Source organism: Natator depressus, chromosome 4 (assembly GCF_965152275.1).
Source record: "Natator depressus isolate rNatDep1 chromosome 4, rNatDep2.hap1, whole genome shotgun sequence".
In the NCBI taxonomy this organism is placed as follows: domain Eukaryota; kingdom Metazoa; phylum Chordata; order Testudines; family Cheloniidae; genus Natator; species Natator depressus.
Genome location: NC_134237.1, coordinates 38,907,933 through 38,926,377, shown reverse-complemented (window position 1 = coordinate 38,926,377; position 18,445 = coordinate 38,907,933). Strand labels below are relative to the sequence as shown.

The 18,445-nt window shown below is 40.5% G+C and overlaps 1 protein-coding gene and 1 long non-coding RNA gene across 3 annotated transcripts in view; one reads left to right on the top strand and one right to left on the bottom strand.

Moving 5' to 3' along the window:
* LOC141986369 (uncharacterized) overlaps positions 1–18,445 on the top strand; it is a 118,783-nt gene that overhangs the window by 55,311 nt on the left and 45,027 nt on the right. The window lies entirely within an intron of this gene.
* SYNPO2 (synaptopodin 2) overlaps positions 5,988–18,445 on the bottom strand; it is a 121,471-nt gene continuing 109,013 nt past the window's right edge. The window contains exon 5 of the mRNA XM_074950794.1: positions 5,988–8,101. Within this exon, the coding sequence (XP_074806895.1) occupies positions 7,529–8,101 (573 nt within the window). The 3' untranslated portion in view covers positions 5,988–7,528. The remainder of the gene's footprint in view (positions 8,102–18,445) is intronic.

Below are 18,445 nucleotides of genomic sequence, written 5' to 3'. Positions count from 1 at the left end.
CAGTGCTAAAGGTAGGACACAGAGCTTCACAAAGCTTGGTAGCTGTGGCACATGAGTGCTCAAGGATGTCTTTGGACGTAGCTGCATGGGGAAGTGGGGGGTAACTGGGATGCTGGCTGCTGGGGGCTCCTGGGTTGCTTGACCAGGAAGCTGATGGGGGACTGACATTGCTCATGAGGGGTAGAGGCTACTGCGGGCAGGTGGGTGCTAAAGCAACAGAGTGCTTAGCCTGCTGAAGGACAAGGAGCTCTGAGGGGTGTGTGTGAAGGGGTTGTAGGTGAGGCCCAGGATAGAGAGTCCTTGGGAGATTGTGTGGGCTGGGGCTCTTTCAGGAGGGGAGAGGTAAGTGTTGGGCACCAGGGGCTCTTTGGGTAGCTGGGATTGGGGAGAGACACGTGCAGTTAGCTGCGGGGAGAGGGGAGCCTAAGGCAGCATCTAGGCCCCTCACCTTGTGCTGTTACTGCAGCCTCCCTGTTCTCCTGCAGGAGAAGCAGCTAGAGGGGAAGGGCATGGCTGTCAGATAAACTGTGCCACCATCACTACCTTGGCCACAAGGGAGAACTGTAACCTAATGCTTTCAGCTTTCCCACAGCTCAGCCAGATGCATGAGATTCAGATTCTAATGCAGATCAGGATGCCATATCCATGAATGTCATGTGAGATGCATAGCCCAGGCAGCCTTATGGGCCTGATTCCCCATTTCTCTGCTTCTGTGTAGGCATTTGTATTTGCACAAAGGGCAAAAGGCCACCAGATCAGAATGGTAGCATTCTACACCCTCACAGTGTGTACTTAGTACAGACATATATGACTGCTTGAGTGCCGAAATAGAAATGGAAGTAAGCGCCTCAGTTTAGGGTGAGGTAAATTATATTTTTCTGCTCTGTGAAGTCCTCTTGATGGCTCGTGGTTCACCACAATAGTCCAGAATACATCATTCTGCAGCAAATTTCAGAAATCCCCACCCTCCCAACTCATGTTGTCCACGGCATTTGCAATGCCACATAATGACGAACCTTATGGTACAAGAGGATTTCAGACAGAAACTTCAGTTAGAATTTCATTCTCTGCTGAATGTGCCAATCATCACCTTGTTCACTTATTTCCATGTAACTTCCCTATTCCCAGCTCTGTCTAGATTTGTGTCTCTAGGGTACATCTACACTGCATCATAAAACCTTGCGGCCAGGTTTCAAACCCCAGGCTCCAGACACGATGGTGTATCTACACTGTTATTTTTAAGCCTGTAGTTGTGTAGTGTGAGCCCGAGTCAGTTGACCCAGTCTGTAAGACTTACTACTATAGAGTTTGTTTACAATGTAGTTGTACCCCTAGACTACAAGTCTCTGCTCCAGAGACCTATTTATAGCTGTGTTTGTACTATGCCCAGCACAGGATCTTTGGGATCTCCCTAAATGCTTGTTAATTACTGTTGTTTGAATTTCTTAACCACGTCCATTTTGAAGACATGGAGTTTAAAAGTCAAATACCAGACTTGAATTAACATAATGGTCTCCCTTTTTTTCCCCCTGCAAAAACTAAATATGTGTATGTGCACACATCCTTCAAAACAAATAGGTTGAAAGAAGTGGCTGAGTCAGCTGCAACAGAGCTGTTACTTTGAGTTACTCATAAACTCTTAAAAAGAAAAGGAGTACCTTAGAGACTAACAAATTTATTAGAGCATAAGCTTTCGTGAGCTTATGCTCTAATAAATTTGTTAGTCTCTAAGGTGCCACAAGTACTCCTTTTCTTTTTATGGATATATATGTAAGCAGTGTCAGGATGAGCTCCACCCTGCCATCTGGTGGTGAGGTTTGGCAAGTTGTGGAAAAGAACTTCAGGGGCCGATCTCATTTGCATAGGCACACCCACCCCGCCTAGAATGAGTCCATAGCTGCCCAAATGGTCACTTTGGCTGCTGGGGATCCCCAGTGTCTCTGTTATTGGGGCAGGAAGAATAAATTATTATTACCCTGATTATGGGAACTGTGCTTGGAACTGTACTGGGCCTTTTGTTATGATGGAGGGACTCACCATCAACTAAGTAGCACTCGCTAGGCAAGGGTCATGGGTTGCAAAACTCTGTGAATTGAGAGAGGCTGGGGACAAATATTAATACTTTGTGGCATGGGAAATTACATCCCCTTACATGCTAATTGCACTTCCTCGTCTCTCCACTGTGGAATATCAGATTTCATTAGAAGTCTAGTTACAGGCTGCTGAGCTCACTTTGGGCTAACAGTACACCAGTACTGAGGCTCCCCTACTACAAGCTGAATTCACCTAAGAGCTGAAGTCACTGTGCATTGTGTTAAGTAGGGGGGGAGCCTGAAGATATATTGTGGAGCAGTTTGCGGGACGGCTGGAGTGCCTTGTGGACAGGCTGGTGGAGCAGTTCGTGGGACGGCGGGAGCTGCTTGTGGGCCGCGGAGCGGAGCTAAGTGAAGGAGTTTGTGGGGCGGCTGGCTGAGCGGAGCGAAGCTATGGAGCGGTCAGCTTCAGATCATGTAAGGTGCTTCTTACCCCCGTCCCATCTCCACCCAGGTTGGGAGGTAAAGCTCCGCAGATAAACTTTCGAACTCTGGGGCTGCCCTGACCAGGGACAGAGACTTTTGGGTCATTGGACTTTTGGGACTTTGGGTGATTTGGGGTTGCTGGACTTAAGAACCAAAGGGAAAGGGGCATGCCCCAATTTGCTTGGGGTGGGTTTTTTTTGCTCATGGGTTTTGTTATGAATCCTGTTGGTGGTGTTTCCCCAACATAATGCCACATTGTTTCTCTCTGTTATTAAAAGGCTTTTTGCTACACTCAGACTATGTGCTTGCGAGAGGGGAAGTATTGCCTCTTGGAGGTGCCCAGCGGGGGTGGTATATATTTGTCCCAGGTCACTGGGTGGGGGCTCGAGCTGGTTTGCATTGTGTTATTGGAATGGATCCCCTAGATATTGAACCCGGCCCTTGTTGCTGCCAACTCTGACGGGCAGAAGGGTTACACATACTAACACAGCTGCTACTCTGAAACCTGTCATAAACTCTTGCATGTGGATTTTTCAGTCTTTGTAATAATACTTGTTTGGTTTTGTTTTATTTCAATGTACCTGGTCGCATTGATGTTTTGGCCATTAAGCATTTAAAAAAAAAAAGCAGGGGGGAGAAAGTCTGACCTCTTCCTCATTCCTTCTCTCAGAGATTATACAGCTTTCACATTGGAAATTACATCCACAGCCTGATTCTGAACATGCCCAATCTTTGGGGAAATGTGGATCTGGATCCTGATCTGAATTCAGTGGCTTCAAACTGTATATTGGGATCAACCAAGTTTTGACCCAAACATTTCTGAATTTAGGTGAAGTTTGAGACCAAATCTAGATCTGGACTTTGCAGTTTAAGTGCATCTCTACATGGGGTTAAGGTGTTCTAAATGAGTTTATCATGAAATAACAAACAGCTGATAACTTTCATCTTGATTAAAACAACAGCTTTGATAATAGCTAAACTCATGCAATTTTTCTCTTTACTAGTATTGTTTGTTACACTGAGCATTCATTGCACTCAAATAGTTTCTTTATACCATACTTAAGCACCCTAGAATTAAAAAAAAACCCAAATATATCTCTGAAGAGCATAAATATAGCTTCCCCTTCATATATAAATGCTTAATTATACCAAAGACTTACAAAGTGCCATTGTCAAGTTTTACTGGTTTCCAAATTTTAGCTACATGCTCACTTTTCTTATCTTTATATTTCAGCCAAATCCTACCTGCCTTACTAATGTAAAAGGTGCTATTGACTTCATTGGGACTAGTCACATAAATGGAGGAAGCAGGATTTGGCTTTTTATGGGCCAGACTGTAAACACTTTCTTCAGATTGGTGAGCAGCTACTGACCTGGGATGTGTGACAGAGTTAGCAGTGAGTTCAAAAGAAATAGCTACAGAGGGACAGGTTGTGAAAACAGCAACTTCTTGTTTAAAAAAATAAAACCCCAATAATCCAGCTCTTCTGAAGAATCCCATAGTAACTAACAAGGTGTTTACATGCAACGGTGATAGACAAATAATTCTGGAGGGAGGCAGATCAGTGTCAAGCTTCAAAGGGGAACCATGCTGAGAGGGAAAGAATTAAAATGTTGCAAACTGCCCTGAGAAAAACACATGTAAAATGACAATTTCCTCCGCTTACTCAGTGTGAAGATGAAATTCTACTTACTTTGACATACTGTCATTTGATCTGATAAAGACTTAAGCTTCTAGAAGCTCAGACCAGCTGTGGGGTTGCAGACTGGTAAATTCAGTGAATCTAAAAATGATGCAGAATGAGCATTAAACTTTGTTTGGGTTCAGATTATTTCAAAACTAACATGAATAGGGAGAAAGCAACATTGCCTTTCATCTGATTGGTGAAATCACTTTATTAAATGATACAATTTACATCTCTGGCATGCTCTCTTCAAATAAAGTGTCCTTTGTAGTGAACAAACAGTATGTAGAAGTGAAAATCTATTTATAAGGATAGCATAGACTTTTCCTACAATGCAAAAATGTCATATGACTAGATATTTAATTGTAATACAGCTAACTAAAATTAATTATGAACAAGAAATGTGAACATCTATATTCTAGTATAACTACAGAAACTAAACTCTTGGTTACATTTGCATATTCAAATTCTTTGCATATTAACAAAGACAACTCTGAAGTTTAGAAGTCAGTTCTAATGTAAATAGTAGGCATCTAAGATATCGGGGGAGGGGGGATTTTTTCCTCACGTTAAGTGAGTAGATCTGTGCATTCACAAACAATAAAATCTAAGAAACACTTTAAATGAATATTCAGAGCTGACACACAACACAATCACACGATTCTGGGTGAAAAATATTTTTGCCAGAGATGGGATGAGGGAGAGAAAGAAGAATGAAAGGTGCAGAGTGATGCTTCAGAAAGCTCTGTATGCACTGTAATATTAGTATCTGAGGCCTGATATTGTGCCGATTGAAGTTAATGACAAAAATTCCATTGAAATGAATAAGAGCAGTGTGTGAACCTCAGTTATCCTCTGGAAAAGAGCATTCCTATTTGTCAGTATAACAGAGTGATAGATTTACGTTCTCTTTAGACTTGGTGTATTTACAAAACGGTTTCTTCCTCCCCACCCCCTTCAAAATCCTAACGCTTATGGCTACCTTCTAGGTTTCATTTAGGTGGAATTGACTTACCCTAGTTTAAAGCAGCCAAAGAGACAGCTACGGTAACACACAGCTACCTGTCTATACAGGGTGATGTGTGGAGGGGCAGTACTGCAGCTCATCCTGCAGCCTTTACTCAGGCTCATTACATTTGACATTGATTCCATGGACATTTTCCTGAGTAATGGCCACAGAATTGGTGCTACTAAATACCTGATCCAGCTCCTGCTGGAGTCAATGGGAGTCTTTCTACTGACTTTAGTGGGAGATGAATCAGTTTAAGTGTAAAAGCCCCTGCCCTGAATAGGATAGTGATGAAAAGTTGTGTATAAAAATTGTAGGTATTCTTCTAACCATCCATCTGGAAGTATTCTGGGCCTTATTATATATAATAGGGATTGTTCCATTTTTAGGGTTCGATCCTGCAAACACTTAGGCACATGAGTAAGTTTACAGCAAGTGAGTTTACAGTAAATGTTTGCAGCACTGGGCCCTCATTTAGTATAATTTTTGTTTCATAACATTTGTAATATTTTAAAATATGGGCATTTTTGGAAATGTGGTGTAGGTGTTTTATTTCTAACCATGCATTTCCATACTTCATTAGGATGCATGATATTATTTTCAAAGGAAATACAAAGCTATTTTCCAGATTCTGAGAAGTGAAATGCTTTTTTCCCCTAAAGTTGCATTTGGCCAAATTATTATTTTTCTGAACATTGCTTAATTCTGTTCCCAGTATAACAACATAAAGGATACAACTCAAAACAGAAACCAGATAAGAAGTCAGCCTCTTGCAGAAAAAAAATTACATTGGTTTATAACCTGGTTTCTGTGTACACTTTCTTATTATGCATGTGCATTTTAATTTTCTTTTCAAATTGCTCTGCTTACACTTATTATATGGTTTAAGTACAGCTATTCAACTATATTTCAGCAATATTTTCAAGTGGCCATGCTTGATAGATATTTGAAGAATGTCCAACAACTGAGGATGGTGCAGTGTGCTCTGTAAAACTGGGCATTCATTTAACACCGAACACTATCTAAACTACCCAGTGAGCTTGTAGTATATAGCTTAGCCACATATGTTGCTATTAACTAAATGAACTGTAAATGTAAGATATGTACGAGCAGTAACAAAATTATTTACCATCTCTCCAACTCCATCAAGACCTATCTAACACTCTAAGAACGCTCCAAATATGTGTTGCCTTAACTAGACTCAGACCATGTAACACTTATCATAAACCATATTCCACATACCTCCTGCACATAACATGAATTGTCCTTGCTGTATAACCTATTTTGGTCTTCCAAAATGAGACTACAAATCTAAAGCCTTTCAAGTATTCAACTACTAGTAGCAGAATCTGCTGCACTAAATGTTCAGAAAGTTAAACATTTCACAAAGAAATAAACATAGTTGTCATCCAACACCCCCACATGACTGACATGTATTTGTTTGATTGTTTATTACAACGGTCACTTGCAACCCAATTTAAATGTAACCTGACTATATTAAATACTTCTCTGATTCATTTTGTTATCCAACTATCATATCAGTAGTTCATCATAACGTCACTCTCTTTCCTGCTGTTTTCAAACTAGGCTGGGCAATTACAACAGCCAAAGCTTAAAATGGAGAGTTACACCCCTAACTTCCTTGAAATCCCTCTGAACTGCATGGTTACATATTAACATATGTTAATGTGTACCAGAGCTTTAGGTAAAATGACTATAGAAGTATTGTATGTTTATTATAGTAAAACTAAGATTTACTTTGCTAGAATCCCTTTTTTAAAAAAAATGCTACAGAGAAATTATATGATCAATATGCTGAGTAAACCTTTCCAAAGTTTGGAATTCCATTGGAAAAATAACCTTCTGAAGTCTGGCTATGTCTGTGTCCTAAAATTCAGATATCAAATATACCCAGAAATACTACAGATCCCACCAGAAAATTTCATTTTAAAAAGCTTTTTCATTCTTTGGAAATTTCATTAACTCATCTGTAAATGTTTGTTTTTGTATTCTGTCCAACTAAAGCTTCTACATGTGCTTTGTAATAAGCACATTGATTATTCCACCTACACAAATTTGACCTTTTTAAAAACAAACAAAAAACCTGTCGCCTGGGAATAAAATGGAATCTAATCTAGAACTGAAACCCCTGAAATATCATGAAAACTGCACCATTCTACAAAACTTCCTCATTCTTTCAGTTCAGAAACTGTCAGCCAGCAAGAAGCTATTCAGACAGGTCACTTTACTGCTCCAACTGTGATCTAAGGCTGGTGAAGCTGGCAGGAAGGAAATATGCCAGGTTCTTCTGTCTTTCATGTTTGTCGCCTCCATCCCCTTGGATGTGGATTGTAGTTTGAGTTGGCCATTGACAGGCAGTAGTCGGACCTGGAATCCATGGACATCATGCCAGGATCTGTTCGGGATCGCTGACCATAATATGCATGTTGAAGCCGAGAGCCACACTGAAAAGTGGAGTTGGGGGCAGACATGCTGCTCTTTGGTGGGGATGTGATACCAGACTGCCTCGTTCCAAATGATGCAAAGCTAGCATGAACACCTGGGCCTGGAGGCACACAGGAAACCCTTTGTTTCCAATCATCCGGTGGCTCAGGGAGTGTTTTCCTGCGAGCAGCTGATACTACATTAGCAACAATGGATTCTTGAATGTTTTGGGGGCCAAAAGCATCATCCACTAGGCCAAGAGGGGACTTGGCTGCTGCTTCCCAGGGAGTCAATCTCTTGCCAGGCTTGTCGGCTGCTGCTGCTGGTTTGCTGAAGAAACCAGGGCCAGGTTGGAACATCACAGGTGAAGCGAGGGACATGGCTCGAGAGGTGAGTGAAGAAGGCCTCTCAGGAAGTGATAATGAGCAGACACTGCCTCTTTCCTAAGAACAACAAAACCTCAAATATAACCACAATAATTGAATATCAATGACAGAAGCCCCTTTCCTTCATTTCCAAACTGAAGCAAATTATTGTTGGGCTACTGGCATACTGTTTAGCATGTTAGTATATGAGAGAGTACAAGAACTTGCCGGCAGCATAAGGAACAGCTCTCTAAAAACATGTCACCCTTCATGTAGCTGTGTGTGTGTGAGAGAGACAGAGAGAGAGAATTCAAGTGTTTGGGAAAGACACCAGATTGACAGACCTGAAGAAGTCTTCTATTAATGAACAGGTACAGTATGGATAGCAACACTGCAAGCTTCCCTCCACCTCCTCTACCCTGCTAATATGCCCTGTCCTCCCTAATAGGTGAAAAGGGAGATGGGTGGGAAACTGCTCTTACCAATCTGATTATATCTACAGGATGCAGGCATAAACTTACTTATTTGGTAATTGGCTCTGTCCAATAGATCTAGCCAAGAGTGTATTTTATCCATCCTATATTAAGGAGCTCTTTTCCACTGAAATTATTAAATTTATCATGGGCGGCAAGGGGACAAAAATGAATGAAAAAACTAAAAATGCCAATGCAATAATTTGCCTAATACCATTATAGGACATTACTTAACCTTGCTCCTTTTAAATGACAGTGCCCTAAAAATTTCAGAACACTCTGACCCATTTTTAGGAGAAATCCATTCATATTCCACAAATCCTAATCTTCTTAGTAATGCAGCACTTTCAAACAAAAAATCTGTTCACGAGAAAGGTTTTGTCCTCAGCAGTCTTCATTCAGCAATATACAGTACAAGTACCCCATTTTTGCACGCATGCCAAATGTGCACTCTGATTCAGACAAATCACATGGTTCCTAAATTAGGAAGAATAATATGGACAGAGACTACTTAACTGGCTACATCCTCTGATTCATACCCTGAAGTCTGGGAACAGCCTTTAATTCCCATACTTTGTTTGAAATCAGGCATTAAGGTCCAGATCCTCAAAGGTATTTAGGAGCAGTACTCCATTGATTTCAATGGGAATTAGGATCCTAAATACCTTTGAGGATCTGGCTATAAGTGGCCAAGGGCTTTGCTAAGTGTCTATCCTGAAAACAGTGGCCTGAATTACCTTTCCTATATAACTTTCAAAGACCAGGGGCTCAATGTAAACTAAGCCTACTGAAGTCAACAGGAGCCTGAATCATGCACAGTGAAGATTTATCCATTAATGATTTTGTTTAGTATTCAATATTGTTAATGCCATACTTCACTTTTTTTCTAGGCCCTTCCATCAGAGGATCTATATGCACTCAGCAAAATTTAATGACCTGTATCTCATATTATTAGATCCATTTCAGAGATGTGGAAACTGAGACAGGAATGGCTCAATTTTCAAAGTTCCTGAGCATCTGCAACTTTTATTGATTACAATATGTTTGTTCAGTCACTAACTATTAAAACCTAGGCCATCAGTGACATAGCAAAGGTTTCATAGTGAGTTTTTGGCAGACTCCACCTCTGTTTTACAAGAAGACAATCCTCCTCCTTGCCCATTTGAGCTAATCACCAGCTATCCCCAACATCAGAAAGAAATGCCACACACTTATTAACGCCCTCCCATAACAAATGGCAATTTTCCGTCTTGAGAAAAGGACTGTACTTTGTACACTTGAGTTCAATTAATTTTTAACCTATAAGGGTGCACATTGATGTATGAGTCATCAAACAAACTAACTTTTACCTGGATAGGGCTCAGCTTGGCACTCGAAATGTACACTTTAAATAGAAAAGGAAAAATTATTCTTTCTTGCCCTACAGAAACACAGGGGAATATAGTTATTTTGCCTATGGATTAAATGATCATACCATTAACAGTGGGTTGGAGTTCTTCCAGATCTTCATATCATGAAAGGGCAGTACCTGTAAATGGCTTTCTGTTCAGTAGCGATCACAATGCAGATAGATGGGTGTTCTCTGTGGCCAGATTGGCCCATATGTGTCCTCCAATCAGAATTAAGGATTCCCCCCCACCCACCTTCTAGCTACTACAAATGCTCTCCTCAGTTGGTAGCACAGTCAATTGCTTTCTTGGCAAGTAAAATTCATATGCTTCATTTAACCAGTTGGCAAGAAAAGAAATTTTAAAAGGTTGTGAACTTATAAAGAATTCTGTGCAATCTGAGACACAATTTCTATTAAATAAATTACTCTGACAACCTGAACAGTGACACTGTTTACAAGATAAGATTGTAAAGGTGGCAGGGGGGAGTTCCCATCTGAATTAGCAGGTCATCAGAGAGTTCCAGATTGTTGTCTCTGCTGAACAGAAAACCATTTTACAGTTAAGGAAAATTTCCCTTTCTGTTCAATGGAGCTTCCAGTTTAGACAGAAGAGTTCTAAGTCCATCAGACCATGTAGGATCCCAGAGATAAGTAGGGGATGGGAAGTATACTATTCAGAGAACTGCTGTCATAAGGATCTGACATCCAAAGGCAGTATTAGCTGAAGATGCTATGCTTGTCTGTCATGTTTGGAGAAGGTCTCTAGAGACTTCCAAGTTGCTGCTGTCATGGTTTTGACTGCAGAGGTACCTTCTTGTTCTGCCCAGCCCTGGTAGAGTGGACTTAATCTGAAAAAAAAAAAAAAAAAAATCCTATCCAATAGAAATTGATAGGCCAATGAAATACCTTTCATAATCCATCTAACAAGTGTCCCCATTCCATGACATGAAGATGAGGCCTTCAGAGATGCAAAGTAGATAAAATTTAATGGCCTAGAGCATGTTGGATTAGGGTAAATTTTCTTTTTTTAAGAGGGGGAGTATCAGAATAGGAAGTAAAAATTGTTGGAAAATCAAACATTACCTCAGTTAGGATACTGGAAACCCTTCTGAGGACAGCTTTATCATGGTATAGGGTGAGAAGGGGAACTGATAGAAGACAGCTGAAAGTAACCTTGTAGAAGAGAATTTCTAGGGATATTGTAGATAGGAACTCAAAAGGAGAATAGCACATGGCTTTGACAACCAGATTTAGGTCCCAGAAAAACAATGCTTTACCAACTCAAGGGCTTAATTTGTTCGTAACTAAGAAGAACCTCATGATCAAGGGGTGGTAACCAAAATTCTTTCCAATCACAGGGCCCTTTAATGGCTCCCAAAGCATACATTTATCTTTTTAAGAGTTGTTGCAGAAAAGGGAGAATCTATGCTACTGAGAACTGGGATGGAATGACATTCTTTGGCTTGCACTATTTGAAAAAATATTCCAAGTAATTTAATATGCCTTAGACATGAAGGATTTTGCTCACAAATGAGCATATTATTCATATTGTCTTGCAGTTCTGCCCTTCAGATGACAAACCTTTTGGAAGAGTGTCTCTGGATTTGGGAGTAATATTAGACATTGGGGGAAGAGGTCCAGATTGGTAAATGGGAAGAAAGGATGGGTTTATCCATTGTGCCTCAAGAATGATACATCTGATCCTCCTTTGCAAAGTTAGTGATACTAAGATTGCTTGAACTTAGTTCTTCCCCCCCCCCCCCGCCTTTTGTGAGACTTTGGGGGATAAAATGACTGGGTAGGAATGCAGGTAATGTCATCCTTAACCCTGAGAGGGAGAACATATCAACTACTTAAGCTTTTCTGTCCTTGTATCTACTGGAGTAAGGGATTGCCCAGTGAATCCCCTGTGAGATGAAAAGGTCCATGATTGGTTCTCACTGGGGAATCCATCATCTGGAATATTTAGGAATACAATTTCCATGCTCCCAGGTACAATGGAGTGACTGAGCCACTATTGGTGCTGGAAAGCATTGGACAAATGAATCACCTTTAAGGTGGATAGGTGAGATTCTTTTCTACCTCTGAACCAGTACAGCTTCCCAAAACAGATGCTGATATTTATCTTTTATTTTCATTTCTTGTCCATTTACCCAAAATAGTATTTGCATCTTTCATGGTTTTCTATTTGTTAGACTAACATATATGGGTTTGTCATTAGCCAATTGGATTCATGCTGCATTCTACATACTGTATGAGTAGCCACCACTTGAGAGATACCCTGGAGGTGCTGGAAAGAAGGATCGGGTAATCTATAGAATGGTGTCTCTTGTCCCAATGCAATACCAGAAATCTCCTGTTGAGAGTTTTATCCTGGATCAGGTACATGATCTGCATTACTGAGACTATTCAATGATTAATTCTCTCATGATGGTGAGGGACAAATCACTTTGCCTCATAGAGAAGGAAATTCCCAGTCCAAGATCAAACCCAGAATAATTGTCACGTGACTAAACACAACACAATGAGTTTGCCAACTCTAGCTGATTCACACACAAAAAATGGAGGTCTAGTGGCATATTCAGGCCTGTTTTGGCTTTCTTGGACTGCTTGAATTCTTAATACTTTCCCTGAGCTAACATTAGGAATTACTTAAGTTTAGACAACTTCCTGATGAAGTCATTTGGCTCCTCAAGATTAAAATGTATGTGAGAATGGCATTCCTCTTCATCTACTCAGGAGACGGATGAAGTAACCTCTCCTTCCTTGGAGGAGGAGCCAAGGTTCCCCCCCCCCCCCCGGGTCATTTCCATGTAAGTTTAAATCTCTTTAACGGAAGTATGCTTTTCTGGATCCTGAGGGGAAGGATTTTTCCAGGACGTATTCTTTGGAAAGAGGCTGAAGTAAGCAAGAACAAATTTGCCCTTCTTGGGGAGAGGCTTACAGAATTCCACTATTTTGGGACATAGCTAGGAGGTTGGAAATGATCCTGCCACTGTCTAGATGGGTACTTACCTCAGAACGCACTCCACCACACTCCTGAACCTTGGATTTGTCTGTCTGGTTCTCCAGTGTGGAGAAAGGCATTACCATCATTACCTTGTGTCTTGGACTAACTGCAATCCTAAAGTAATGTGCCTATAGTTGTTGCGGAGAGAGGCTCTGACAGAAGTTGCTGACTGAATTCTCTGTGGTGTTCAGCGAGAGACTGTTGGTGATTCTGTTGAAGTTAGGTAGAGCAGAAATTTGAGAGCCAAGCTCATGTTCCCAGAAGAGGAAAATATCTTTGACTACAGGGTACCTCAGTTATTCTGGACCAGAAATTTTTCTGAACAGAAATAGCAGCCACCTTCTAGTAAAAACAGAAAATAATTCTGTTTCATTCCCTCTGTTCCTGCTACTATTTTTTTTTTAATTTCTTCGGCTTTTTAAAATTAATGGGCCTGATTGTGTGCTTTCTTATACTGGTGCAAATCAGTAATAGCTCTATTGAAGTCAGTTTGTATAAAATAGGTGCAACTGTGTGAGAGAAATCAGGCCCAAAATAGATCAGTTAGGCTGGACTCATAAATTAAAAAAATAAATACTGGCGGTCAAAGCATGAAGTCAGTACATGGTTTTTACTCTCCTTATCCAAACAAAGCCTAGTTTCAGTGAGATTAGAACTGAACTGAATAAGGATTAAGTAAAACCTGAGAAAGGATCTCAAGAATTGACCCTAAGAGGAAAATTGTCAACTCCAATGTAATTCATCATAATTCAAAATGTACAGACATTTAAATAGGAAGTTAATTTGTGTTCCTGGCCACAATTTACAATATGTGGCAAAACCTGTTTTACTTCTTTACTGTACATTGTTATCTGAACTAAATGTATGATGCAGTGATTAGTTTAGCTATTCATAAAGGTGTAATGAATAACTACCCAGAAATTCCATTTTAGGCAGTTACTCCTAGTACCTCCAATGATTTCAGTGGAGATACTGTACCTTTTCACTGATGTAGCAGAACACAACTTGGCTCTAGGGTCCTGACCATAAAAAGACTTGTACACATGCTTAATTTCATGCACAGTGAGTAGTCCCATTGAATTCAATGGGACTACTCGCATTCTGTAAAGTTAAACATGTGCATAGGTCTTTGCAGGGTAAGGGTCTAAAGTTGTATTGGCTATACTGTACTAAGTCGATATTATGCAATATGGTATTTTATCTTTATGCCTCCTATGTCTGATAAGAAATGTAACTTCATGGACTGGATTTGCAATAGTATTTGTGCAAGTTTTTGCAGTTTTACAGAGAAAACCGTAAAACAAAATGAAATAGTTATTTTCTTCTTGGGGCCAAGTCAGAAACCCATTTAAATCAATGAGGGTTTTTCCATTTGTTTTTGGGGGATGGTGGTGTTTGACGCTACTGTCACTACTGTACTAGGGAAGGAAAGAAGTCTCTTTTTAACAATTTTTCAACTTTGTTTCACTGTGGAGTTTTAAATGAATATATTGTTTGCTGAGCTGATACGGTTCTGAGGGCCTGATTCTGTCATGTGAACTTTATATCAGTGTAACCCCATTGATTCAATTTGCACTGGTGTAACACTAGAATCAGGCCCTGAATTCCTCTCTATATCCATAGAAGTAATACAGCACAGGCAGTAACAGTACAAGATTATCCATTGTGCCCTGCCAATATGCCTCCATCCTTACCTCAAGTTCACCTACCCACTAAGTCCTTGGCCTCCCAGCTGAGACTTCCAACAAGTCTTCCAATTGGTTCCAATTATGGTGGTGGCTGTTGTAATGAAGACCATTATCCACTAGCAATCTGCACACCTCTGGGTGTGTGTGTGTATAATTACATAAAATCAGGTAATAATTTTGCAGTCACTTTCTCAGTTTCTGAGTAAGAATACTTCTATTTTGTCTGCTTCCATGCTGTTCTGGAATTGCATACTCCCTAGGCTTCATTGCCAAAAGGTGCTCCATCTGCTTACACACTTCAAAAAACAGACCTTTAAGGATTTTCAGGAATGTGTAATTTATGCTAAAAACACAAGCATATCTCCTATTTTTTCACAGGTAAAGACTGGGAGATGATACGTTAATTTTATATTGTTGTCATTAGAATTACTACTTTGTCACTAGAAGAGATGGGCCTGAACCAAAACACTGGACCTAAACATTCCTGAAATTGGATCAAAATCCAGATTTTAAATGCATGACTGAGTCCTATCAATAATGGGCTATTCAGAACTCTGGACTTAACCACACAAACTCATGGCTCATGCCAATCTTTAGTCACTAGAATTCACTCACAATTCATTTACCAGACAGTGTTAACTGAGCACAGTAATACTCAACCTCTTGTTCTCAATCCATATTCTGTTCTTCAAGATCCATCAAGCAGTTTTTATTATGTCATGGCTTGGAATGTAGCTGGCCTTGCGTAGAATATACAAAACACAGATCACACATGAAGCAATAGGGAAAGTAACAGGCAAACAGAGAGGAATTAGCAATCTTTTCCTTTCCCTGAAGCATTAAATAAATACATTTAGAAGAAGGGAGATAGAGAAAAAACTCCCTTTTAGCCTTCCCTTCCACCAGCCAGAAAGGGAGCATGGAAAGAGAAGAGATATGGCATCAAATGAAGCAGCAGAAATAATCACAATACCTTGGGGATATCCTGTTGCAATGTTTTCATCTTCGTGTGATGAAAGAACATCATGATGTTGTGTGTGATGTTGCAACATCATGACAAGTCAGAATGCCACTCTGTGATTTAGTCTGTGCTTTTCCATTAGTCTGCTTGAAGCTCTTCAGGAAAGAATACCACTGCCCTACAATAGTTACTGAATGGAGGCAATGGTTTTTAGATAAGAGGAGGATGAAAGACAAATAAGTTGTCTGCCAGAATCATAGGGAATCCCTAGAGCTGCAATTGGCTTCTCCAACATACACGAGAACAGTTGAAAGGCTTGTTACATTAACATTTAAAAAAGAAAAGTATTTATAAATGTGTTCAATAAAGCAAACATTTATTTTACCATATACATATCTTTAATATATTTGAAGTGTTTATGTCTATACACTAAAGCAAAGGTAGCATTATTCCCAAAAGTAATTTACTGAATTAGGTATATAGAGGTGAATCAATGCACACACAATTATTATTTGTGTGTGTGTGTGTGTGTGTGTGTATATACATAGAAAATGTGTGTCTATGTCTATATGATTTGTGAAATAGACACAAGTAATTAGGAAACACCATAATATGGAGCTAAGCATTATTTATTAGGTATGAATTAGGCATCCGAGCTCCCATTTTAGTGTAGGGGGAGAACAAGGTGCCTAAGTAAGGAATTCTCAGAAGCCAGCAAGCCAGGCAGGGAGGAGTCCATCTCCACTTGGGATTCTCACCCATAAACCCTCTCCTGGAATCAGAGAGATGGAGATTCCCCACCCACTATAGCTAATAGTTCAGTGCTTAGCACTGTCCTGAGATGTGGGAGACTTGTTTCCAAATCCCTGCTCTGCCTGATTTGGAGTTGAAATTCAGAGACATGAATCCAGATTTTCCCACATGTCAGAAAAGTGCTTTTATGCCCCCAGTTATGTCCCCTGTTGAAGTTGTTCCATGTTGTATAAATAATTAAATATTCATTGGGCCAGAGACAGAGAGAGAGGAAAAAGCAAGAGATTGACCCAATAGACCAGTAGTTAGGGCATTCAGCTGAGATGAGGGAGAGTCAGGGTCAAATCCCTGCTTTGGTGGAGAGTTAATTATTTATACAAAGTGGAACCACTTCAACAGGAGAGACTGAGAGTGCCCTATCCCAGAATACCCCATATCCTGGGTGTTTAAGAAACTGTCCTGGGAGACCTGTGTTCAAGGCCATCCTCCAAATAAGGGAGAGTGTCCTGAACAACTGGGCTGTTGGCTATAATGTGGGGTGCACATGCTCGCCCCTGGCTGTCCTTTGTTTTGTTTGAGTTAGGTGTACTCAGAGCATGCCTACTGGATTGGGCCCTGCAGGCAAGATAGGCATGCGATTGTCTGGTTTGAGAATCCCACTGGCGGTGAGGCGTGACCTAGGATGCCAAGCAGCTCAGTGGCATCAGGATTTAGGCAGCTTGTTCAAGCTCACCAGTGGAAACTGATGTGCTTATAGGGTTAGGTGGTAGCTTTGTGGTTTTGTCAGTGTTAATGGTGCCTTATTGCTGGATTCAGACACCTAAAGAGGCAGTTAGGTGTCTAAGTCCTTTTGTGAATCTAGTCCTTAAAAGCCTACATCGTTCTCAGAGAAAGTCAATGGGACTTGGGCTCCTAACTGCTCAAGTCACTTTTGAAAAAGGGAGTTTTAGGCTTCTATGTCACTTTGGGATTTTGAAAATTTTGCCCCATAAGTCCATAATTCCATGTCAAAGGCATGTTCAATCCTGAACTAACATTGGCCTCCAGATGGAATATATGCAGAGTACCAGTATTGCAGAAGAAGGAGAAAAGGAGGAGGGAGGAAAGGGGGGAGGTTGTGCCACTGCAAAGGATGTGCCGCTTTTCCAGCTTTTAAAGGCCCAAAGTGGCATCACCCATTTCAGGGGCATTTTACATTGCACAATAATAAAAATTTCAAGCTATAAATGCAACCATTGGGAAGGTGGGGGGAGAGGGGCTTGATTTGACTGCCCCTGAACCAAGGTTTCCAGGCTCCATGGTTCTAGGGAAGCTCACCACACAGGCTGCACTGGAGCTCAGGGCATTCCCATTTATAGAGAATTCCAAAATTTTTGGTTTTCATTCCAAATCCAAAGGAACCCAAGTTTCAAAATATCTAAATCCTCTGCAAAATGGAATTCCCTTTCTCTGCACAGCTCTACTGCTAACTACAGACAAGTCAGATATTGACTTAGCTCAGTATTCTTTAAGCAAAGGAAAATGGTTGCTTTAGTTTATCACATAACTTTCACATCAGATCTGATTGTAAAAACACAATAAAGTTTTATCTGTAATATGTAAGGGACTGGAGATTCTTTTGGCTCACAGAAATCCCTATTTTCAATTAAACAGAGGAGTGGACATGGCATATTTCCCAGAGGAAAGAGCATTTGCTGCCACCTTCTGGAGTTTAACAGTAGCATGTTCAGTGTGCATGTATAAGTTCTGGTTAAGTAGGATAAGAAACCAAAGAGCATTTCAAAATAGGTGCAGTTTATGAGTCTGGGTGGTTTATGTTCTGGCTAGAGAACTATTAATGATTTAAGCTGTGTGAGCTCCACTTAAAGGCCAAATCCTGTACTGACCAAAAATAAAGAGCTGTGTCTGGCAGAAGGCTAACCACCAGCTGTCCCAGGTACTTATCACTGGTTACTCTGGTGACTGAAGAAGAGTCATTATTTTTGCTCCAAATGGCTGTTGTGGCTGGATTCTGGGGGTAAAGAGGTTTCCCCAGTGCCATCCTTGCACTCAGTTCATACCACATCCACATATTGTCCTTACACTCCATGGTACAAAGTTGGTGTGCACAGGGGAAAAGTCAGGAGTGTGCATACACCATAGAAATT